Below are 25,601 nucleotides of genomic sequence, written 5' to 3' on the forward strand. Positions count from 1 at the left end.
TCAAATACTTAAAATGGCAGTTGGTTATGTTTTCCTGACAGTGATATCTCTTTATGTTGTCAGTAAGTTCCTCATTGGCATAGGTGGATTTGGCATGGCATTGTTATACATCTCTTAGAGAAGAGGTTGGAGGTGAATGGTTGGGCGTACATGGTGTGTGACTATGGCTCGTACCTTGTCTCCTATCAAAAGATACTTACTCCCAAATGTCAGGGTCATTGTTCGCTGAGAAACCACCTTCACGATATACCTGAATAACAAAAGTTAGAAAATAGATATTGCTGCTCCCTTAAGTCACTGGTTGAGCAGTTACATGGCATCACCTCCACCACTTCTCACTCATCAAATAGCTTTCTTGTTAGCAAACATTGTGTAAATAACATGGTTTGTGGACTGCCGTTTTGAAGCCTCGAGTTCGGCATTTTGTTTTTTTGCAAGTAGAAGTGACAAGAGAGGGTGGAGCTAAGTACAATCGAACACTGAATAAAACATTTTTAGGTGACCAAAACTTTTACGATTAACTTTCATGAACAGAAAACAAACTGTGAAAGGGTTAAAGACACCCAGACCGGACAACGCCATGGTAGCGACCTGTCAATCACAAGGTAGCCACACACTAAAGCATACCCTGCTTTATGGTCTATTTGACTCTAAATGGGACCATAATTTACTAAATGAACATCATGCTGTATTGAAGAAGACTTGAAACTAGAGATTGAGACCATAAACTCATGTTTACAATGTTTACTGAGGTAATAAATCAAGAGAGAAGTAGGCTCATTTTCTCATTGACTTCTATACAATCAGACTTCTTTTTGCAACCAGAGGAGTCGCCCCCTGCTGGCTATTAGAAATAATGTTTTAAATAAGCAACCAACCACTTTTTCCAACAATTTATGTGACATTATATGCCATGTTCATTTCTGTGATCTTGGAGGTAAGGGACTTACAAAAGAGAGATTCTCAGAAACTACAATATTCTCCACATTTATCCATGCCTGGTAAAGACTAATATTCCTCTTTCCCCCAATGCATCAAATTGTCTTAGTCGTTTTTTTCATCAGATCACTACAGAGCTTCCAGGTAAATGTCCTCATTTGGATAAAGTTAGAATCTATGAACCATTAACATCAGTCTCAACTGATATACCACAGTAATGTGAGAGGCAATTCACGTACATCCCACAGGAACTTAACAGGGACTAACTGTTGTTGCCTCGCTGCATGGCTGGGCCCCTTCTATGTGGAGTTTGCATGTTCTGTATTGGTATTGATTATCTTTTTTTTCTTGATTAATTGCTTGGTTTACATAATGTCAGAAATTGGTGAAAAATGTTCATTACAATTTCCTAGAGTCCAAGGTGACATCTTCAAATATCTTGTTTTGTCCAACAAACAGTCCAAATATATTCAGTTTACAGTCACAACACTGGAAACCAGAAAATATTTACATGTGAGAAACAAAACAATTAATTGATTATCTAAAATAGTTGATTTATTGTCAACTGACTCATTGTTGCAGCTCTAGCCTAGAAATTCACTTTAGGTGAACTGGTGACTAAATTGCCCGTAGGTAGGCGTGAATGTGAGTGTGAATGGTTCAATCTCTATATGTGTCAGCCCTGAGATAGACTGGCAACCTGTCCAGGGTGTGATAGGCTCCAGCCCCCCTGTGAACATGCACAGGAGAGGTGGGTACAGGTGATGGATGGATTATTGGCCAGATGTTGCTACATATTTGTTAAACTCATGCCTAATACATTGGTTTTATAGTTTCAGCAGCAATTAAAGACATATTAAGAACACACAAAACGTACACATTCGATATTTTATTTGCATACTATGTGATGTGTGGCAGGATGATATCCCGGACTTAAAGGTGCTATATTCGAAATTCAGAGCATTAATATAGCAGCAAATAACTATTTGCTATGTAAAGATATAGAGGAGTAATGTCTACCTGAGCAGAGAATGAAATTGCTCTCTCTCTGTGTGTGTTGGAATCTGAGTTTCTCTGTGCTTTGTTTACGTAGCCGGTCCGGCCACACGTAAATGTTAGCGCCTGTGAGTCGCAGTGTGTATGCCCTACTGGCTGGCTAATGGGCCTCGCTCTGCACAGAGAGCAAGTAGCCTACTACTCACCCATCTTTTAAGTGGTTACATCTCTAGTCTGATCTCGACCCCACAGCTGATAGGTACGTTGTTTGTTTACACGATGTAACAGAAAGTGTCCAATGTTATTAGGCTATAAGTAAATAAAAAGACCACAAATCTATCTTCTTATTTTGTTGGTTTCTTATTCTGTCAATAAGAAGACACATCAAGGTTGATATTATTTATCATTCCAATAAATTATTAGTTCTACGTTATTATAAAAAAATGCATTTCTAGGGGGTTCAGTGAGCCTCCTGAACCAACGCAAACTGTGCCTGTGGTTAACACTGTTAGCTCTGTCAGCACTGTTGCCGTTGTTTGCACTGTTGGTGCTGTTAGCCCCGGCTCAGCCATTGCCATGTTGAGAGCCGTGTGGAGGTAATCCCTCAATCATAGATATGCTCTGAATTTAGCATTTAGCACCTTTATTGTCCATCATCAACATCCATCGATCCCCTCGAGATAAACCTGTACTTCAAACCTCAATAACCTTGTTTTCTGATCATTCCGGTTCATGCTAAATGACTCCTCACAACACTAATATAGCATATTTCTCCTGGTTAGTAAAAACCTGGCTCTTCCAACATGAACTTTAGAAATGATTAAGGTCCTGGCTCAGAACAAAAGACAAATAACTGTGTGTTTGTATGCATGTGCTGGTGCAGGTACCTGCTCTAAGTGGTTATTTAATGAATGTAAAAAAGACAGAACAAGCTGTTCCTGGCTGCTAGTTAGCTACCTTCCTCCCACACACACACACACACACACACACACACACACAAACACTGACACACTGCTACGGGATTTGTTTGACAATGCGAAGCACTGAGATGTGAAACAGGATCTTCCATTTTCTCTCGCAGTCACCGTCGCAAAGTAATCATGAACTAAATGAGTCTGCGTGTATACGTGTGACTGTTATTTCATTGGTTTCTGTGTGTGTGTGTGAGGGTGTTTTATGTGTGTCTGTTTCACATGTGCTTGTGCGTGACAGTGTGTAATTGTGAGAGAGTGCAGAGGCCTGGGGTGAGTTCTGCAGAGTGCAGCATTCACACCTCTACAAAAAAAAAAACAGTCGGAAAGAGAGACATGTAGAAGCTGCTCTTCCTCAGGTGCTCTAAAGGTGTCTGATATACAGTATTTGAGTCTACGCAAAGCGTCGCCAAATGTGGAGCGATCGCCCACTGAGTGCAGCATGTTCTGTTTTATGACAGAGAGAGAGAGAGAGTGAGTAAAAATACACCCAGCTCCTGGGAGACGGTCTCTATGGCAGCGGTTACTATGGTGACGGCAAGGCTGCACGTGAAGTGATGGCTGTCATGGGACCCAGGGGAATTCACCCTCTCGAGCTGGAGGCAAACACACACACACACACACACAAACACGCACTCGCACACACAAACTTTAATGAAGAGCAGATGGAAGAAAAGAGACCATTTGAGGTGAAATTCAGGAAGAGCAATGACAGTGGTGCAAAGTAACTAAGTTAGTTTACTCAAGTACTGTAAAGCTGCAGCGGGTAGAAATGGAACAAATATGATAAAAAAAAAGTTATTTTATAAAACGGTCACTATACAGTATCTGACAGTAGTACACAAGACGGGTAATCTGAACAAAATCATGTGCCTCTGTGTCCTCCGGTGCTCCTAATTGCCTCAAATGTTTTCAGAAACATCTTGTAGTGTACTGTTTAGCTGTAAAATGAGAAAGGTTGTGACCCGGCAGGCATGTTGAGATCAGTTAAGGAAATACCAAGCACCGCCCACCAGCCGGAGCAAACTTTCTCATTTTACAGCTAAACAGTACACTACAAGATGTTTCTGAAAACATTTCAGGTGAGAAATAGGCATTACAGTAACAGAATATTGATTCATATTTTATCATCGCTCTTTGGTTTGACCGTTTGATTAGAGTTTGTGAGTGATTGCCAGCTGCCTCCGTTGAATGAACAGCCAATAGGAACGCTTTTTCTCTCTCTGAAATGACCTGTGATTGGCCAAAGTCTTCCATCACGGACTAGATTTTGTAAAGCCTGAAAACAGAGCCATGAGGAGGTGCAGAAGTCTAGTTATCTCTCAGAACACTTGAATTACAATATGCTGAAAGGTTATTGTGGAATTTTTGCCCAATGATGCCAAAAACATTTTGCCTACTGCAGGTTTAAGTATGAGTCTTTATATTCGCTGTACTCTAATATTGTAATATTGTAATATTACTCCACTGTATTTACATTGTAATTACTAACATATTTTGCAGGTCATCTCTTTATACAAAGCATATTAGGGCTGCAACTATTATTTAGTTAATCGATTATTTTCATTGACGATTAATCTGTTGATTGTTTTCTTGATTAATTGATTAGTTGTGTGGTCTTTAAGATATCAGAAAAGGGTGAAAAATGTTGACCAGTTTTTCCTAAAGCCCAAGTTGACGTCCTCAAATGTCTTGTTTTGTCCACAACTCAAAGATATTCAGTTTACTGTCATAGCGGAGTAAAGAAACCAGAAAATATTCACATTTAAGAAGCTGGAATCAAAGAATTTAGATTTATTTTTTCTTAAAAAATGACTCAAACCGTTTAATCGATCATCAAAATATTTGGCGATTCATTTAATAGTTGACAACTAATCTATAAATCCATTAATCATTGCAGCTCTAAAGCATATAATCATCTTCTAAAAACCAATTCAGCGTTTAGTGAAAAAAATCTCCAATTTATCAGGCCGTTTTAATCTGGAATTGAATCCTTAAAGTATTATTTTCTTATATAAACAGAATTAGATTTATTTTGCCAAGTACATACATACAAGGAATTGTATTTGATTTGGTTTTGTGCAGCTCTCTCAACGTACGTACACAAATATAGAAATAACAAGGACAACAAAGCTGAACAAATAAAGGTGAGGAATAGACAGGATTGTTATGTACAGTAGTGAAAAAAATAGGTATATATATAAAAAGCACAAAGTGGGAAAAAGCTGCCTGTGTTATAAGATTTCAACCTGTTTCCAATGCAAATCAACTTGTTCAAAGAATTTTCTAAAATAAACTTGAATAATGTCTCAACCCAGCTCGTTCTTTCTTGTTCTGTAGAAAATGTTTTAACAAGTTGATTTACATTAAAAACAGGTTGGAATATTTTACCGCACCGCAGAATAAAATCTTAAAAGACTTTTTTATTGCTGACAGGAATTTCTTTATGATAATCAAGTTGCAAATTAAACTGCAAAAACACGCACCCAAACCAGCTACAGCAAAATGCTGCTTACACATAAACGCACTAGTTATTATCCTGTGATATGTGTGACAGGGACCATTTACCATAATGATTTTGATTTTGTTCATTTATTTGTTGATAATACATCTGTACTTTTGCTCAAGTAGGTTTTTGAATGCAGGACTTTTACTTATTTTAATTATTGTAATTGAGTATTTTGCTATTGTGTTATTACTATATTAGAATCTGAATACTTGTTTCACCTCTGCTTGCTAGTGTGTAAATGTGTGCATGTGTGGGTGGCTGCGTGCGTGTGTGGGCAGGTGTGTGTATTACCAGTTCTTGCAAAATTTCTCACTACTCACATCTTTGTTTCTTTTATGTAATTATCATCGTACTGATATGAACAAAGCTAAATCCTTTAAATGTGTGTCTGTACAGTATAATGTAGTGTGCTGGGAGCTTGCACATGCACGCATGTAGCGTTGCCTCTGCAGAGTCAGTCTGCTCTGTCATGCTGTTTCCATAGCAGCAGCGAGAGCCAACACAGCCAACCACGCTCACTTCCTAGTTTTACCCCATTGGTGCCGGCTCGCTCTGACTCTTTTCCTACCTTTTGTTTTTTTGGCTCTCGGGGAGTCTGAGTCTGTCCCCCCTTACATTCGTTCACTCAAACGGGGTCGACCAGAGCTCCAGAAACACAAAGAAACACAAAAGAAAAGCAAAGATTTTATAATTAGGTCCATTTTCTTCCACAAAACATGACAGCCATGAATGAACATGAGCTGCATGTGGATTTTTAAAGCCCAAATTCTGGTATATTGTGGTAAAGGTGCTCTATACGATATCCAGAGCATTAATGTAGCAGCAAACAACTATTTGCTATGTAAAGATATAGAGGACTAATGACTACCTTTGTTGCAGGCTGTTCTCATACACCGTTGGTAGCTATACCTATGAAAAATAATGCGCTGTAATTCATGTAACGCTATATCCCACAAAATCAATTTGTATGTAATCCACGTAATTGTGAGCCAGGAAGTATAAAGAGCGACAAACGCCGCTTAGGGAGGAGGTCAGGGTGGATGAGTGGGTCCAAAAAACATCAGACTGTTGCCCAGGAGGCCGGTGTTCGTACCCCGTGTGAAACCAGAAGTCTACATTGATTTATTTGTCACGTAACTTCCATACTTAAGTTATGCCACTTCCAGAGTTATTTTAACCCAAATCAAGTAACTAAGTAGTTTTGTTGCCTAAAGCGAACTAAGTAGTTTCCTGTGAAGACACGAGAAATTGTCACAAGCGTCTCGTGTTGGAAGGAAAACACACAAAAAGTGAGGAATAACTTTTCATAAGATATCATACGAACCGTTGTATGAGGATGGGTTATTTGTTGACATAGCCAGTTTTTAGTGCAGAAGCGTTTCACCCACCCTCCGGTTCCCGTCCACATTAACACTGTTAGCTCTGTCAGCAGTGTTGCTGTAGTTTTCACTGTCAGCGTTGTTAGCACCGTTAGCTGCGTCTCAACCGTCGCTATGTTGAGAGCCGTGCAGAAGCAATAGAAATGCTTCAAATCTCGCATTTAGCACCTTAAAATTGATCATCTTATTGTCATTTGCCTCATATTTATATTTTGAAATAAAAAATCCACATATTGGAGGAAACAGTCCTGTTCTGTGCATCTTCTTTGTCCATATTCTGGGTTCTTCTTGATGTTTGTGTCATTGAGGTGACTGCCCTCAGTCGGCACTCATCGCTGCCCATGTAAACAACCTCCCATTTGCTCCTAATATTTGTCATTGTCCCTGCTGTCATTGCCTAATTCGAATTGGTTAACATCAGCGCTGCTCTCTTTTTCTCTGCTCTCTTGACAAAAAGAGCTGTTATTTTTAGTGTAGTCTGTCTTTGCATGCTTAAGCTGTTACATCAATAGACTGTGAGTGCAGAATCAAGCAGCTGCAGCAGCAGTAGCTCATAAAAAACAGATTGTTTAACAGACTGCGTGCTGATATTTATACTTTTGATCTCGCCAAATCTTTAGCCACAAGACTTTCCAGTGTTTTTTTTAACTGGGTCATTTTGGAGGTCTTAATAGAGAGTCTCTAATCATTCAAGGTTAATTCACCTCTGGTCAGTCTGGAAAACAAATGTAGCTTATGTGTGAATAAATAGACTTTATGACCGTGATGACTGAAGGAAAAACAATAAAGATCAAGCAAAGCCACAAAAAGAAGACAATTGCTATAAGAAAGAAAATAAAAAGCTTATGACCCACTTTAATCCTCTTTAATCTGTAGTAGAGATCTACCAAAAGGTCATATCAGTGTTGCTGGTTTTGGAGAATTATACTGGGCCATCTGGCTCTTGGCTGGGATGTCAAGCAGTTGATTAGAGGATGCAGCAAGCATTAAACCGATTTCACACCTTTAGCTTTCAGCCAAGTTAGCACTCAGACTGCCTGCTTACTCAGCCAATGAATCCTACTTCTGCTGTGTAACCATGACAGAGCATGTCATCTGACGCGTGTCCTCTGCTGATTGGATGGCTGCACTGAAACCAAACATATAAGAGGAGATATAGTCGGCTGAATGCATAAGAGTGTGACATCTACCACAAGTCTAGGCCTTCTATATATATACACAAATGGGATATATTTATATGAAGTAATGTCTTGTGTCACATACTTTCCGGTGCTTTGTTCAACCATCTTTGGTGCAGAGGATCTCGTACAGAGCAGCAGGATGTCTTGACCTGTATTCTGCTCCAGGCCTGGAAACTGTTAACACAACATTTAACTGTTGATAGTGAGGCTGATGCGGCTTGTTGTCCAAGTTAGTCATGCTGACACGCTATCTTCTGGTGGACAGGCGGGTCTGTTACACGCTATGGCATGATATCAGGATGTGCCCAGCTTAGTTTTACAGCATCTTTGTCTGAGTTGGCATTCCATCACATTGACATTTGTATTCAGACTAGAAAGGAAAATGAAAACACAGGACATGCCTCTTATCTGAGCTGTGTAAAGCCTAATTGTTGAAATCTCACCCATTCCCAAGCAGCTAAACAAACCCCGGGTTGCCTTTTAGCTCTAAACATGAGGGGTGAGACAAGAACCAGTGGTCCAAGGTGTGAGCTCCATGAGAAGCTCTGACTGCTGGGTTTACACGTACTGTAGACAAACAGTAAATCCCAGCTCGCCTCATTACGCCCGCTTTGAGCATGACTGGGGATAAGGATGTATTGATTTTAACAGTCCAACCCCTTTTAGATAAACAGTCCTGGAGGATCTGCGTTTTTTTTTTTTTTTTTTATCAGATTCAACTGGCCTTGAGCAGATAACATAGTGTCCTCACAGTGCTCAAGATCACTCCGCCTATCTCCTGAATTCATCTGGTCACACTGGGCCGGACATGTGTGTGTTTATAGACAGATAAAGATGCAGGTCTTATCTCCGAGCCTCCTGGTCTCCTTCTCTCTACGCCTCCTCATTTTCATGTTCTCTCCCTCCTTTTTTTCCTCCTCAAACCCCCTTTTTGATTCCCCTTTGTCTCCTCAGCTTCACTCCTCATCCCCTCCTGTTGTCCTCTTCCTCCTCTTCCCCTCATCACAGCTGTTTTTTTTATCTCATCCAGATCAAACAGGAAATTGAGGCGGCAGTCAAGATAACTGAAGATTCACTCTTTGTTCTATCTGAAAGAGCTGGCATTAAAACGTTTTTTTATTATTATTATTTGTCAGTAGATTGAGTGTAGTAAGCGTTTAGGGTTTGAAATGATAAAGCTGAATGATAAATCGTCCTCACTCAAGGATTTTAATACCCGTGGTTTGCCTACTCGTGCCATTCAGCTGCTGGCTTTTTAAATGGAGTCGTGTAATGGAGTGACGGAGTGATGTTGTCGCTGAATTACAAAGGATTCAGTCTAATTATATGGCTGTGGCCTGTTGTTTGAAGAGAGTGACTGTGTGTGTCTGTGTGTGAGACAGAAAGAGTTGAGCCTCCGCCTGCTGGTTGGCGAGTGATGGTTGTATTATCTGCCCTAGGTTTTACACCTGCCTGGCGGTCGTTGGAAAGCATTGCAAAGTTTATCTGAAGCTAATGAAGCTTCAGCAGTCTGAGATAAACATATAAATGGGTTTCTTCCAAAGATATGGTCTTTTTTTGTGCGAAATTACCTCTTTTTGATTCTCCCCCGGTTCTATGCTGAGCTGCAGTGAGGGCATACTTCAACTCGTCACATACAGACGTTTGGTCAGGACCCCTTGGCGTCACTTTCTAACGAACTGGGCAGCCATACCCGCCAAACTAAGATGCTCCACTACAGTCGCAGATAAACACTTGGTTATGTTTAAGCAATTAAACTACTTGGATAGGTTTAGGAAAAGATCGTTGTTTGGGTTAAAATAAGTTTCCTAACTTAACTCCACTTCGAGTTATGGTTTCACACGGGACACAAGTTTCCTGGGTGAAAGCCCTATGTTTGTTTGACCCATCTTTATAATGTTACCTGACTTCCGGAGCAGTTGCTCAGAGCGTCTAATATTGTTGCAGATGGGTTTACATTGGAGTTAGTTGAAAACCTGGTGCGTCTCATACAGCCTTGTGTGTCGGTATCAGACGCCAACGATTGTGACAAAACGTCAGTATTTGACGCCCTGGGAATGAAACCGGGCTGTAATAACACAAACAGGGAATTATGTACTAAAAAGTCTGTAACTTTGGTTTCACTAACTTCTGAAGCCTCATATTAACTCAAACTTAACCTTGCACAGAAAGAGGGCTGCAGATTTGTCCGCCATCTCTTCCATTCAAAACACATTAATCTCTTTACGACCAGTGTGGACAATTACAGCGACCAAAAACTGTTTCATTGAAATGTGGGCGTGTGAATGTTGACTTTTTTTATACCTGAAGATGCAGCAGCCGTCAGATCCATAAAGGCTACGGGACTAAATTAATACATATGTTTGTATCTAGGATTGGATGACAATGCGTAACATGAGAAGATACAAATGTGTCACCATTGTGGATGCTGCAACATTTAAAATCAACAAGAAAGACAACTTTATGGCAATATGGGATTTTTATGATTTTTGCTTCAGTGTGATGAAGTAAGTTGATATGTCAAGAATTTAATTTGCTTTACTAGGCAAAAACAGACATTCCTATCTAAACCAATTCCTCAATTGATTTCCCAGATAATGCATTATATTACATTACATAACAATAGAATATATAAAACGACTTATGTCTTCCTCTTTCACTGTGCAAGTAGGTAACTCACAGCTATGCAGCAAGATTAACATACTTACAATGAAGGTTAAAGAAAAGAGTTGGCATTTGAAGTTTTTACCAGAGGCAATTGTGAAACCATGACACAAGTATTGAACAATAAATTCAGTGATAGTGATAAAAATCTGAAAAAGATGAAATACCATAAGCAAGAGACCAAAGATTAGTAATTTGTTGACTATTTGAAGCTGAAAGTTGATGATTAAAGTGTCAATTTAACACTGATGTCATGTGAATGCTGTCATTTTTACACCCTACATTTTCCCTGCACATTAACAGTTTTTACAGTACATGTAGGTGTTTTAAAAAAAGAAGTGTTCCTCTTTGTATTGAGTTATTGCATTACTCACCAAAAGAAAATCCCACATGTGAATTTTAATGACAGCTCCATAGTTAACCTCTGAATTAACTGAGTGATGAAGCCTGACTATGTACTTGGCTGTCACACCAACAATCATCTACACAGGCACTCAAAGAAATGAATAATATATAATGAGTTGATGTTCACGAGTTTCAGACCCTCTGAATTGAATCTAACGTCACCTCTCTCCTCTCCTCTTCTTGCCACTATAGTGCAGTGTCTGGAAATGACCACTAAGCGGAAGCTGATTGGCCGGCTGGTGCCGTGCCGTTGTTTCCGTGGTGAAGAGGAAGTGATCTCGGTGTTGGATTACTCCCACTGCAGCCTGCAGCAGGTTCCCAAGGAGATCTTCAGCTTCGAGAGAACTCTGGAGGAGCTCTACCTCGACGCCAACCAGATTGAGGAACTACCCAAGGTAACTCCTCTGAACCACATGTTAACTCCTTTCTGCTGACACTTGTCTCCCAATGCCCAACTTGCTAAACATAATGTAAAGCCACTTCTTGACCTGACCTGGACCAAGGCCAGTCACTCAACCCTAATGTGATCCTTCTAAAACCTGAGTGAAAATCCCAGGACCAATATGTTTTGCACTTTCTTAAGACCTCGATCACTTTGGTTAGAATAAGCTGTGTGCTCCACACCTTGTTCTAGGGAGCCGTGACGTACGTTTGACGTCATAAAGTGCTGTTTTACTTATTAACCTATCGTTGGAAAGCACAGCAAATATGCATTTTGCACTCGACCAGTTACATAAAGCAACTGTAAATGTGACATATAGTATTTTATTGCTTTGTGGTATATGACAAAAGTGGACCTTTATTCTTGTTATTACTTGGCTGTAACGGCTCACTCAGAAGTTGACACCTACGGATATATTAAAGGGGACATATCATGAAAAACTCACTGTTTTCAGTGTTTGTGCACTTACATTTATCTGGTATAAATCGGGTATCTGGAGGGCCTACCAACCCACAAACTATGAAATAAGACAACCCAGTAAATTTTTTGTGTCAGAAAACAAGCCATTCAGATTTAGCTCCCCCTTCCTATGTCACATGCAGGCTCATTAGAATATACCGCCCGCAGATTGAGAACTACCGTTGCAAAGGTGCACCATATTTTTCTCACAAGCCAATCAGAGCAGACTGGGCTTTTTTGGGAGGGAGGCTTAAAGACACAAGAGCATTTCAGACAGAGGGTGAATACAGGTATATTCAAACAGACAGTATGAGAAAAATAAAGTGTTTTTTGAACATTAAAGCTTGTAAACATGTTTTAGTACATTGATCAACATGTGGCGGCCAAAGCCTCCCATCCGGTCCGCCGAACATTAATGACTGCTGCAGGTGCAGCCTGTTGAGCTCTCGGGATAGTCCTTCTCCCCACAGCGTTCAGGCAGCCTCCCACTGCAGATTCAGACCGTGCCAAAGTAATAACTAATGCTATAAGAGTGTTTATCACTGCCCATATGCGACCACACTCGATTGTGGACAATACCAAATTCAAACTTGTGGTCACAATGTGCCTTTACATGTGCATTTTAGTCAATCTGTTGCGCCTGCCCTGCATAAATGAGCGCAAGCTGCAGTACTTACAGATTTTAACCATCACGCCTCAGTGAACTGTCTCCTTGGCGGAGGTCTGAGAGCATTATCGTTATCGTTATGGATTTCCCATGTTTTTAGGAGTCTGTTCACACTGATACAGTCTAATAAAAATAACATTGATAGGCTAAATATGTTGTTGTAGCCGATATGTCCCCTGTTGTAGTACAAACCCAAAATACAAATATGAACCAGAAAATAAGCATGATATGTCCCCTTGAATGTCGTGTGAGCCCATTCATTTACTCGTAGAGAGAGAGGCACCATGATGTTCATTTAAAGGAATTTACAGTTAAGCAATGCTACTAAGCTTTGCTATTCTCAGATCTTTATCTCTGGTGGGGCAAGAAATGTAAAGTATGCCCTAAGTGGTGGCACTGAGGCCATGCTGATACCAAACCAAAAGGGTTTATCCTCTGTACAGTTGCCAATTTAGGGAATTTCAGACTCCGGTTGTCAGTGCACATTGCAGTTTTCCTCATTGTACTTGGTCAGCCTCAGGCGTACTCAATGAACTGAATGCTAATGTTAGTGTTTACATACTCTCGTCAGCATACTAAGTCAGTCCATTCAAAAATTGTTGAGATATTTTACACTGGACTGCTGTGAAGTTACACATTTTGCAAATTTGTAATTTTTGCACTTTATACATGAACTTTTCTTGACTTGACTGACCGACTTATTGGCATTGCCATTCCTACAGAAAAGTAGCATTTGAAGAGTTTTGAGACTAAGACTATTTTGTTTTTGTGGCATGGTTACTAGATATTGTCTCGTATGGAATGGTGTTTGTAATATACAAACATCATCCCCTACTAGGCAATACTGAGTGACAGGAAACATGAGGTCTCCCAGGCCACCCGAGACTTTCAGAAAACCCTCACGTGAACAGTAATGAGGCAAAATGCCCTTCCAATATTTCAAGGAGAATTACAGGTGCTGTTTATAGGAACGCTGTCTCATCTTATTGATATCCTGTCCTGGTTTAAATGGCAGAAATGGTGAATTAGATTTCTAAATATAGCCTGCATGAATGGAGACAGTCTAATAGGGCTGAGTAAGTAACGAGCCAAACTAGCATTCAACTGACAAAAAGCCTTGACAATGTGTATGTTTATGTGTGTGTGCCAAGATAGTGTAAGAGCTATGGAGGCTGCCAGAGTGATTGGCCTCCATGTAAGGGAGTTGGAGAGCTGCCTGAGAGTAAGTGATTTTGTCTTTAAGTGTAGTGGCCTCACCTGACTCGCCTGATCCACGCGGCACAGAGTAGCCCTATCAATGTTTAGCTCTGTCCAGCTCTGTGGCCCCGGTGCTCCTTTTATTTTTGTTTTTGACAACAGTGACAGCAAGGTGTGACAGATTAAATGTGGCTGATATCTCAACACATCAATATATTATACAGAATAGGCGATCCAAAAGGATTTTGTCCACAAAACAGCATTTTGTTTTGTGCAGTTTATGATTTAGTTACAATGATTTCATTTTTTAAATGTCTGCAAGGGTTCCCTTTCTTTGGTGTGTCTAGAAGGTAACCAACAATTTGGGAAACTCTTACGAGATGGGTAAGATTATTGACCTTGAATAGTTAACGTTAGGAGAGGTCATTGGGCAGCGAGTTTCACAAGAGTTTTTGTAAGTTTTCGCAATTTGCGGATTACCCTCTAGACATAAACCTTTCTTTGTGCAAGTTAGGTGACTTGGAAAGTGCCTGCAGGAATGAATGTGAGTGAACATATGGTTGTTTGAATTATGAGAAAATTACACATTAGACATTGCACATCTTAAGATAATAATTGAATGTTTTGTGTGAAGTATGTTAGACATCAAATCACACTCAGTGGGTGAAGTCTGGGTGACACTTGGCAGATTAAGGTGCTACATGTTTACACTGACCTCAGTGCAATTTACAATTTACAGATAGCACACTCTGGAAGTGTTTTGAAACATTTGATTTTTTTCCCCCATGTGTTATGTAGGTAACACTTCATTTTACAGATCCGCAAATTTCATGGTAATTAGGTGATAATTAGCAAGTAACCTATTTTAATTTTTTTTAGAATTACTGCCAAATTACCCCAATATTTACCTCAAAATGTATAAAAAATTACTTTATTATAAACATTATTTAATAATTATATTCCGCTATTTCCCAATAGCTTTTAATTTATTTCATACATTTCCAGGAAAAGAATACAAAGTTAATTTATATGCTTTATTTCCATGTCTGCTGATAAATAGATAATAATTAGCAAATAACTTATTTGAAATTTCTTAATAAACTCCCTGAATCATTACATTAGCTAGCAGGTTACATTTGTGTAGACAATAAGTTACACAATGGTGAGATTAGTGCCTGATCAGAAGTGTCTTCTATTAGTTTTGGTTTCCCACTGATTATATGCTATTTTAGCATATAATTATTAAAGGTAGCAGATGGCAGATAGCAAAGTCAATTTAAATATGAGACAGTTGTATGTTAATACACAGCAATAGATGGACTGTATTTTATTATCCAGCTATCTTAACAGTCAAGCTACAGTACAGCTCGCTAACTTTAGAAAGTGCAGGTTGCTAATTTACACAGTTAATGAGCAAGAGGTGTTGTCAGTAAGGGTATTTAGCTGGTTTATTGTTGCTGCTTATGGGAATTATAACTTAAAATAAATATAAATTCTCAATTTATTTAACACTAACGTTACCTCTTAACTTTACTTCTCTGTTTATTTGGAGCATCCATGGACGTTTCACTGCTAACATTAGATCTTGATGTTGGACTCTATTCCCGAGCATGAATGTCTATTCTTGATCTCGGAAGTATCTGTTAAAAGCAGGCGAAAGCTCTGGAAAAAAACTAGTCGTGGATCTTGACTCAAGATTATTTATACAAAATCTTCTTATTTTTTGTGCTTTTGTGTGAGTTTTAGTATTTGCAGCATTTCTGGATTTGGATAGCATTTCCCTTCATGTCTGTGCTTTTGCATTGTTGTGTGTGTTTTTGTTATTTTACAGTTCAGCCTTTCTGTACGCTAAGCACTTTCCACTTTTCCTTTTTTGCATGTGTGCTTTCATACATATGTTTTGGCATTTGCAGTATTTTTCTACTAAGGGCACATTTCTCTGAATGTTTTTGCTTTCACTCCAGTGTGTGTTTTGTCCCGAGGGGCCACCGTATGTTGAAGATTAATTCTGCATTATTCATAGAAAAGCAGCTAAAATGGCACTGCTTTTCCACAACATTAAGTGCTACATGCCTCCAGCTGACTTTCTCGCTCTCTGTCCTTCCGTACCCTTCTACTAAAGGTCTGCGTGATTTTGCCAACAGACTATAATATTCAATTGTTTCCCCTCTGTGTTTCCATAGCAACTCTTCAACTGCCAGGCCTTGAAGAAGCTGAGCATGCCCGATAACGACCTGTCCAACCTGCCCACCACCATCGCCAGCTTGGTTAACCTCAAAGAGCTAGACATCAGTAAAAACGGTAAGAAATCCTCTCTGTGACACACATGACCGATTCAACCTGAACAAAGTCAAACTCTACCGGCATTATCAACTGCACTTTTAATTACAACCATGCCCAGATACGGTAGAGTAAATGGAGTTGAGCGGGTGAGTAAACAAAGGTAGCACAGATCTCAAATAGCTGAGGCAGTCCCAGAATAAAAATCCTAATCACAATAATCTCACATCCAAATTATTTAAAAAACAAAATGTGACGTCTAAATACTGATAATAATTCCCCGCCTTTATAGGAATTCACTCAACAAAAAGTCGAAATAAGTAACTAACACATTTTCCTTTTCCGTCTCTGTGTCTCTCTCTAACAGGTATCCAGGAGTTTCCCGACAATATAAAATGCTGTAAAGGCCTGTCTGTGGTGGAGGCCAGTGTCAACCCGATCACCAAGTAAGACACCAACACCTTGTAGTAACACATCTTACTCATATCATGACTGCTGAACCAGTCGGAATAGAGAATAGGAATCACGGAGCATTCTGGGGCCATTTTTGGAGGGTAGCGTACACAGCTACGGTAGATTGTCATTATCTGTCCTCGGTCTATTCATCTGTCATCTGTCTATCATTCATCATCAGAAATGAATAAAGTACGTGCGAAAGACAAATACCCATATAAAGAGAAGCTGACAGAGGCAAAGGGGCCATAAATTACAAAACTGAAGTTAGTTTATGATATGGATCTTTATGCATTAGGAGGACCTTGACAGTTTGCCACCCATTACAGTGAACACCTGTCAGCAGTTCAAAATATGTTAATCTTTGGATGGATTTTGGAATCCACCAGCCACTGTGGCAGGACAAAAAACTTAATTTCCCACACTGGTAGGTATATGACATTAAGATCTACAAGCCAAATGCCAACTACACAATCATCCGGACAAATATTAGCAACTAACAAAAAGTCTGCTGATTATTAATCTACCGATATCTTGCAAAATGAAACCCATAACGTTAGTCTACCTTTGTGTCTGACTGTTTATTATATATACTACAATTCGGCTTTTGAATCTTATTCACTGTGCAGTGTTTTGTGTTATCTTTTGACACTTGCAGTAAACAACCAGCGGATGACACTCTTACCCTTTATGCTTCTAAAATGATGGTGCTGTCGATGACGTCACATTGCCATTCCCTATACTCTGGCATGTAGTTTGACAGCAAATATTAATGTTTATCTACAGCACAGAGGTTTGTTTTTGAAAGATGGACACCTACAGTAGCTGCACTAACAAAAAAACTGAGAAAAATGTCGGGGCTAATTTATCTGCTTCTGGATAACAACGTGAGATAAAACACTAACTCTATCATCCTAAAAATAAACATCTTTCTACACTTTCAAATTGCCTCATTTGTAGTATTTTTTTCATTGAGAATTGGGACATTGTGTTCCATGTTTTGTTGATAGCACCAATTGAGTCAGCCAGTTTGAATGGACCTGGACTGAGTTCCAGACGTAATGGATTGTTTGATGCATTTACCATGTTTTTAGCTGTTTGAGCAGATTTTTCTCTGTCAAGGGACCGACAATGTTCTTGTTTTCTTTCTGCTTTTACGTATTCCAAATCCATGCATTTTAAGCACCACAGCGGCAGTAAATATTTTATAGTCGTTGGCTGCAGCCACAGACCCTTAACTACCATACAACCATATCTATCCTATTGGCTCAACTATGACTGGACAATAGAAGATATAATTGCTACAATAAAGTACTGATGTTGTTTAGTGTTGGAGCATCAGGTGTTATGATAGTAATTGCTGTTTTCCTGTCGGTGGTGTTATGTCCATGAAGCACAATTGGACTCAACCACGCAGTAAACTGCACACAGAAATGCTTCTTTTACTTTGTGTGCGTGCAGGAGATGAGTCATCTGCAGTCTAACAGTAGTTACTGTAGCTGTTTCTACAGGGTTGTCATGGGAACATGTTTTAATCCATTGTGGCTCTTCGAGGACACACACACTTTTCTTTTTCTCTTTCTTATTCTTCTTCTTCTGCATTATATGTTCTTATTTTTTTTTGTTTCTCTCTGTCATTTCTCTCTCTTCCAGACTCCCAGATGGTTTCACGCAGCTCCTGAATCTGACCCAGCTCTTCTTAAACGATGCCTTCCTGGAGTATCTGCCGGCTAACTTTGGCAGGTAAAGGGATGCATGCAATTGTTAGCGTGCACTTGGTTGTGAGCATTTGTGTGTGTGACTGTGTTGGATGGGGTGTTTTTACATATTTCAGGCACCACAGACCTTATCCAATGCAACTAGTATCAATATTAAAGAATCTTTATGAAAAGAATGGGTATGTCCATGTTTATCAGCCTTTATACTGTACTGCACATGATTAAATGATTCGTAATTATTTAAAGAAGCTGAGAATGCAATAAACCTGAGGGGCTGTTTACATGTTGTGTCTAAAAACACACGGAGAATGCCAACCAGAGGTTGCGCTCCTGTCGCGCCTGCCGTTACTAAGCAACCTAAATCTGTGCACTGCCATGATGAGGATGATGATGATGATGACGTTGTGGTAATTTAGCAGTAAAAGCCTGTGACTAAACTAAACAAAGTCAAAACAAAGATTAATGGATTTCCAGCACCGTCAATCCCTCACAGTAACAATACTGTTCAATTTCTCTGTGTTAGTTTGGCTGACCTTTCAACCGGAAGTTGTGACGTCCTCGGGATGGAAAGGATGACACAAGTAAAATAGTCCATAGGACTGATTGTAAAGCTTTGGATAGCCTTGCAAAATGATTAACTTCTCCTTCATATTGAAACATAGACATATTTACCGTAGTTGAACTATTTTTATCTCGGGGCTCAGCCGTTGCAGCCTGCAAAATATGTGCTTAGAAACACTTGCACGTTGCGACGGCGTCACACTCGCTTCGGAGCGCAGCTTCCTTGCATCTACATTGACAACAATGCATTTGAGGGCAGCATGTGAACAGCCCCTTAGTCTTAGACCTTTTATGGACTTTTATATTTGGGGCATGCTTTCATTTCACACAAAAAATATATTTCTATTCCTCTATCCATTCAATCATTCTTTCCTCCTCCCATTATCCCATTAATATACTTTTTATCCAGGTAAAGGTCACTGTGCTGTATTTTTGGTTTATTGCTTTCTTATTAAAATTTTCCAACATGTTGTTCTGCCGGTTTTATTCTGTTATTGTGAGTAAGGGCAGCTGATGTCGGTCAGTTCATGATGAATGCAATTTCATATTAAATCCTGTCGAATATGTGGAAGCTCATTAGTGAAATAAATCCTCTAAATTAAAAACATTTCATGGTGATGATCATCTGTAATGATGATGGAGTAATTTTAGGTAATCACACATTACTGGTCAATCATTATGCATCATTATTATCACTGATTGTGGAGTTGAAATTGGGATAAATGGGGCCTGTTTTTTTTTTTGCCTTATTTTATGTTATAAACAACTGTTGGAGTAACAATCGTTGCAAGAGAGAATTAATAAAGTAAATGCAGTTTTGGTTTATGTGTCTTCTGTTTTTCAGACTCTCCAAACTACGGATCCTGGAGCTCAGAGAGAACCACCTGAAAACCATGCCAAAGTAAGAAAAAACACCATATATGTGTATGAGAAAGAAAGAAAGAATCCATTACACCACTAAGTGCAACTGTGTGCACACACAGATGTTTCATAATATTACAGTGTATGCTTGCTTTCCCAGGTGTCCAGATTAAAACTATATTTACCCCTGGCAGGTGGTGTTGAATACTGATGAAGCCTGTTCTAACACTAATGTGTTGGTTCTATCAGTTTTAAATGTTTCCTGTTTAACGTAACAACTGTAACAGAGATAACCTTCAAAGTTGAAGAGTAACATGATATCAATTACAATAGATTGTGAAAAGCTCTAACACTAATGTCAAAAATACTACTGCTGCTATTACTACTTTACAAATACAACTACCAGAACACAATTCTCATTCCATTTCAACTGTGAATATGGCTCACAGTCACTGCTGGTTGTTGAGTTGCCTCCTCATCAACATGTAGGAGGTATTTTGACTCCTGTTAGCATCACTTGTTAATGATTTTTTTCCTTTAGGGAATCACACCTTTGCTAAAAAAGAACAGTAATGTGGTCAAAATGTAAATGACATTATAGAAAATTTGAAAAAGGAAGGATGTAGCTATAGTAAACACTATCCAGGAAACTGTACCACATTTGATAGTATTTTCTTTCACTGATCGTTGCTACAACACATGTTAATCTTTGAGCACATCCTTAACACTCCCAATATGCAAGGGGGACAGTTGGGATGGCAATTTGACCCATTTGCGTACACATCATACTGAAGTCAATGTGGGCGTAAAGCAATTTGCAAAACTTGTTCTATTATTCTCTCTAAAGTTCTTTAAATATGTACACTACACTGCATGCATCGTCAATGGAAGATTATCCACGGCCACACTGTAGATGCTACATTTGAATAAAAAAAAAAAAATCCACAATAAACAGAAGACAGGCAGAAATACACTACAATGTATGACAGTAATATTATCATGTGTAATTATCTAATGATGGTTTTATTTGTTAGTGAGTGGAATGCAGGGTGGCTAATTTCTAAAAGGCTAATGTGCAATTATTTATAATAATTAGAATAAGAATGAAAATACAAATAAAAAAAAAAAATCAAAGATACAGAATACAATATAATATAAATATTAAAATGCTAAACTGTATGTTTGCCTGATGTTTTGGTGGGATATACTGTAATGTACATATGTCACAATGTAGTAGTAATAATCAATGTATTCTGTCCTCTCAGGTCCATCCACAGACTGACACAGTTGGAGAGGTTGGATCTGGGTAGCAATGAATTCTCTGAGATGGTGAGACTGATTGTATTTTTAAATGCAGCATAAGTTAAGTGTTTAAATGTAGATGTTTAACATGTAGATTATCCCCTTGTGATCACAGGAAACTCAAATATTCATGTCTTAGTAGTTGAGCCATATTTATTTGTAAAGTGAAGGAGGCATCCAAACAGAAACACAGATGCTGTGTCCTATTTTAGAGGCCACTGCCTTCAAAGTTCACATTTCAAGACCAAATATGGCATATGGTCAGTCCTCTGTAGGCTGTCGCACTGAGGCAGGAGCAAGTTAAGCCTACGGTCCATCAGTTGGACCCTGAAATGGGGCACAGCGACCTGATGGAGGATAACAGGATATGACATCAGGGTCAGACAGGAAGTCAGCTATGAGAGGAGTAGGTTGGCTGCATGGTCTGGCTCCTGCCAAGAGAGAGAAAGCATGTAAGGAGAGATTGCCAGTCTCTCCCACTCTGCCGACATTTTTTTTCTTTATTTATGCCAGAGTTGGTCTGAAAATGCACTAAAGTTATTTTTTGGATCTGTACATGTTCACAACATTAGTGCTGGGACAGTGTCCTTTGATGTTAATGAATAATTCAATTGTTTTCATATAAATAGCATCTGCATATTTGTGGTCAGTATATGCTGATACGGATTCCTCTGTTTGCATGTTAGCCGGAGGTGTTGGAACAGATCCACAACCTAAGAGAGCTGTGGCTGGATAACAACTCTCTACAATGTATACCAGGGGTAAGAACATGCACACTTTCAGCTCTTACAGTGACATAAAAACAGCTCTGGAGATATTTGAATGACACTTTCTTTCAGATTTTTTGCTTATCTGTCTTTTTCTCTGTCACTCGATTGTTCCTTTCTCTCCTCGTCCTCCCCCCCTCTGCAGGCGATAGGAAAACTCCGTCAGTTGCGGTACTTTGACTTAGCTAAGAATCGTATTGAGACGTTGGACACGGATATCTCAGGCTGTGAGGCCTTAGAAGACCTGCTGCTATCCTCCAACATGCTGCAGCACCTCCCTGACTCTATAGGTACACACACAAACACATGCATACATGCACACACACACAAAGAAGCATTTAAATTCCCACCTGTTTAGTTCCTGCTGGGGCTGTGCAGTAGTATTCTGTGTCTTACTGGCAACAAATCCCATAAAAAGACAAAAAAAAAACATGCCCACTGCTTCCTGAAGGTGTGAATCTTTAAAAAACGGGTCACATATAAATAGTTTTGTTTTCTGTAATTTACTAATTTAACAGCTGGACACGGTAGTTTCATCACCAAATGATACTTAAACAGGAATACATTTTGCATTTGTTTGGGGCTATTTTTAGACTCTGATGAATATGCATTTTGTTGCGCTGGAGAATATTTATGGCAGCGGGATGGTATATGTGGGACTGACTCAGAATAAACTAAAATGCTCATGGCAATGAAACAACACCCACTGCAACCGTGTGGCTCATTGATGGGTCTTTAACCTTTTCCACTCCACCTCTCTCTACCATATAAAAGACCTGTTTTTGTCTTTTTTAGGGGGTACAGGAGGACTTTAGGGGGAGATAGCAGGTCAACAGTAGATGTCACATAGAAGTGGTGTACATCATCTGAAAGCTGGGAACTTGAAGATTAATTTGAGATGCAGCTCAGCACTGTGTGTCAAGTTGTTTTAGTCATAAATCAGAAATAATAAATAATGTTTTAAAATAAATTGTGGAAGTGTATAAGGTCTTGGAACATTATGATGGAAGTATGTCACTGCCAGCCCCATGCTCTACAATGTCTCATAAGCAATTTTTGGGTTGATACCATTTGGTGCTAAATTTAACCATTTTTTACCACTCGAGAATTGATACAACATGATCAAAAATTCCTCCAAAATACCACATTAAGACACCAAGACCTTGAGGGACACCATAGAAAACGCCATGCTGTGATTTGGTATCAACACTTTTGACAATTGGAGATTTCGTGCAAGAATTGGATTTTTCGACGATTGGATGGCGACAACTTCTGTTGTGGAAACTGTTCAGAAACCCCCTTATTGTCAGTATAACATGAAAGCCATCCATCCTCTGAATGCCATAGGTCCTCTATAAGACAGTAAAATCAGCCAAGGGCACCGGCGCACTCAAGGAGTGGAAGAGGTTAATAGTTTTTAGGATAACATTGGAGCTTTATTATAAAGAGGAATAATAGCATATCACGCTTTGGCTACACAGAAAATATTGGTTAGTAATATCCAATCATTGTTGGTTTTAGTCTTTTCGTGGGATGCTTTCACAATAAGGTAAATATAGAATATTGCAAACTCTATACTTTGATCCACTTTTGTTCAGTAAATTGTTTTCTGAAAAGGGACATTTCTGGACTCAGTGTGTATTTATTGGAAGAGCATGTTTGTGTTTGTGTTTGTGAATGTGAATATGTCTGTGTGTTTGCATATTGTGTAGGAATGTTGAAGAAGCTGACAACATTGAAGGTAGATGACAACCAGCTGACCTCACTGCCTAACACCATCGGGAGGTAAGAAACACACACACACACACACACACTCATGCACAAAAAGAAAAACGAATAATAAAGCCATGTAGACTTTTGCTTTATTTTGAAACCATATTTTGTCAGATTTTCTCAGCAGGTTTATCTTGGTGGGTTGTTGTTTTCCTTGTTGATTGCTGTTAGTTGCTGTGTTGTTATGCTGGCTCATGATTGGGGGGTTCTGTGTGTTGTGTTTGCTGCGTTGCCGTGGCGTTAGTGCGAAGCCCAAGCAAGGGTGAGTAACATTAGCCTACTGGACCCAGGGGTGCATTCAGAGACAGACAGATGTTCAACTGCGTTACAGATACAAGCTCACAACTACATGGGGTTGTGGGAAACATCTTGGATACATGCAAATTACATGCAAACATAAACTTTTATTCCATTTTTTAGCTTTTTCTTCATTTGCCTCCAAAACAGTTTTCTATATTTGGACTTTATATTTGAAAAAAAATCTACATTTTTAATTGAAAATGTACAAAATTACCCCTCAGGGGTCCAGACAGAAATGATTGCATGTAAAATGATTACAGTAATTCGATTACAATATTTCTTATTATAATTCATCACAGTCCAGATTCAATCACATAAATCAAAAAGCAGAATCATTTTTAAATTCAGAATATAGAGTATTTTTTTTTTTATCATTAGAGATCATACAATTCTGCTCACATTGAAAACTGTAAATAAGAACTCCAGGATTGAAGAAACAAGGCCTACAGTGATGTAAATATTTAATGAAATCAGTTTGAGTTTGAATAAATTGATTGGGTTCCTTTTTGCTGTGTTGAAACAGTTGAGTAGTGATTTGGATCATGTTGCTAATTATTGTGTGAATCAGTTAATCTGTGATGGATTACATTTTCTAAAATTCAGTGACACAAGACTTAAGACTTAAATGTCACACATTTGTATCTGAACGCTCTGAAAACATTTGTCTTCCTGAACAAATCCCGGGTTTTAGCCTCAATAAGTAGTACTGTAGATCCATTGCTTCCCCTCTGATTAAACCAAAAACACCTGAAAAGATCCTTCTCTTACCCCTCTTAAGTGTTGCTTACTAATAGTGAATGTGATCATATTTCTGCTCCTCTATGAACAATTCTTTATTCCTAAATAAGGTATTATTTTACATTACTAAACTGATTAGTGTATGTATCTGCAGAGTTTATGCCTGTACCTCAATAGTACATTGTATTCCCCTCTAGCTGCATCAGTGCATCAGGATAAATACTGTATACTGTATATACACTGGGCTGAATCAGTAGATAGGTTTCTGTACTTGTCTAGTATTGTTGTACAGCCTATAATGGATTAAATAGAAATCAATAAGCAATGCAGTTACTTTCATGGAAAGAGCAAGTAAGTCTTACGTTTTACTTTCAGTCCTTAATGTTTTAAGGCCGTTACTATGTTACAGCTATAAAATTGGGCCACAATATACATGTATATGTACACCAGGTAGCTGTATAAACTGCTGTCTCTGAGATGTAAAACATTTAACTGATACTCTCAACCAGAGGGGACTTAAAATGAGTGTGCAAGCAGGGTTCAAGTTTCTCGCTGAGCAACGCTCCGCACCTGGTGAAAACTCGCACTAAAGCATTAATGCTCCATACACAAAGGAGGAGAGTAGAATCTAGAAACGTGTGTCTTAAAGAGACCTAGTGCCTAACTAGTGAGCATCTATGTTTCCATGGAACATCTGCTATTGAGAGTAAGATTATGGAGCAGCTAAATAATCTTAGGATTCCTATTTGACATATTCAAATCTATGTTTTTGTGACAAAAGTAGGAGATTCATACTTTTAAGTGTGAATGCAAACACTACTGAGGGTAAAATACTAAACCAGGCAACCTTAAATCTTAATATAGGATATGAAACTCTCCTCCCCTCTCTCCTGTCAGACCGTATGGTGGCCCAGATGGTCCGGTCCATTGGGAATAATGATAGCAGACTAATGCAATGTTCACAGTGACAGTACATTAATGTAAAAGTGTTGTCTCATTAGCATTAGCCTGCTGTTAGCGTGCTGCTAGGCCAATGATG

At 39.0% G+C, this 25,601-nt stretch overlaps 1 protein-coding gene across 12 annotated transcripts in view; it reads left to right on the top strand.

The window, feature by feature from the left end:
- The window catches only part of lrrc7 (leucine rich repeat containing 7), a 137,882-nt gene that overhangs the window by 73,950 nt on the left and 38,331 nt on the right, over positions 1 to 25,601 (top strand). For 10 of the 12 annotated variants that reach the window (XR_005206867.1, XM_037769360.1, XM_037769358.1 and 7 more), the window contains 10 exons: positions 11,237 to 11,439; positions 15,993 to 16,110; positions 16,457 to 16,535; positions 18,196 to 18,285; positions 19,666 to 19,722; positions 20,948 to 21,011; positions 21,671 to 21,745; positions 21,897 to 22,041; positions 23,464 to 23,536; positions 23,769 to 23,786. Coding sequence is in view for 11 of the 12 variants with exons in the window: in XM_037769358.1 (XP_037625286.1) it covers positions 11,237 to 11,439; positions 15,993 to 16,110; positions 16,457 to 16,535; positions 18,196 to 18,285; positions 19,666 to 19,722; positions 20,948 to 21,011; positions 21,671 to 21,745; positions 21,897 to 22,041; positions 23,464 to 23,536; positions 23,769 to 23,786 (922 nt within the window). In the remaining variant the exon portion in view is untranslated. The remainder of the gene's footprint in view (positions 1 to 11,236; positions 11,440 to 15,992; positions 16,111 to 16,456; positions 16,536 to 18,195; positions 18,286 to 19,665; positions 19,723 to 20,947; positions 21,012 to 21,670; positions 21,746 to 21,896; positions 22,042 to 23,463; positions 23,537 to 23,768; positions 23,787 to 25,601) is intronic. The other 2 variants (XM_037769359.1, XM_037769367.1) reach the window with 1 other exon arrangement.

This window comes from Sebastes umbrosus, chromosome 5 (assembly GCF_015220745.1).
Source record: "Sebastes umbrosus isolate fSebUmb1 chromosome 5, fSebUmb1.pri, whole genome shotgun sequence".
NCBI classification, from domain to species: domain Eukaryota; kingdom Metazoa; phylum Chordata; class Actinopteri; order Perciformes; family Sebastidae; genus Sebastes; species Sebastes umbrosus.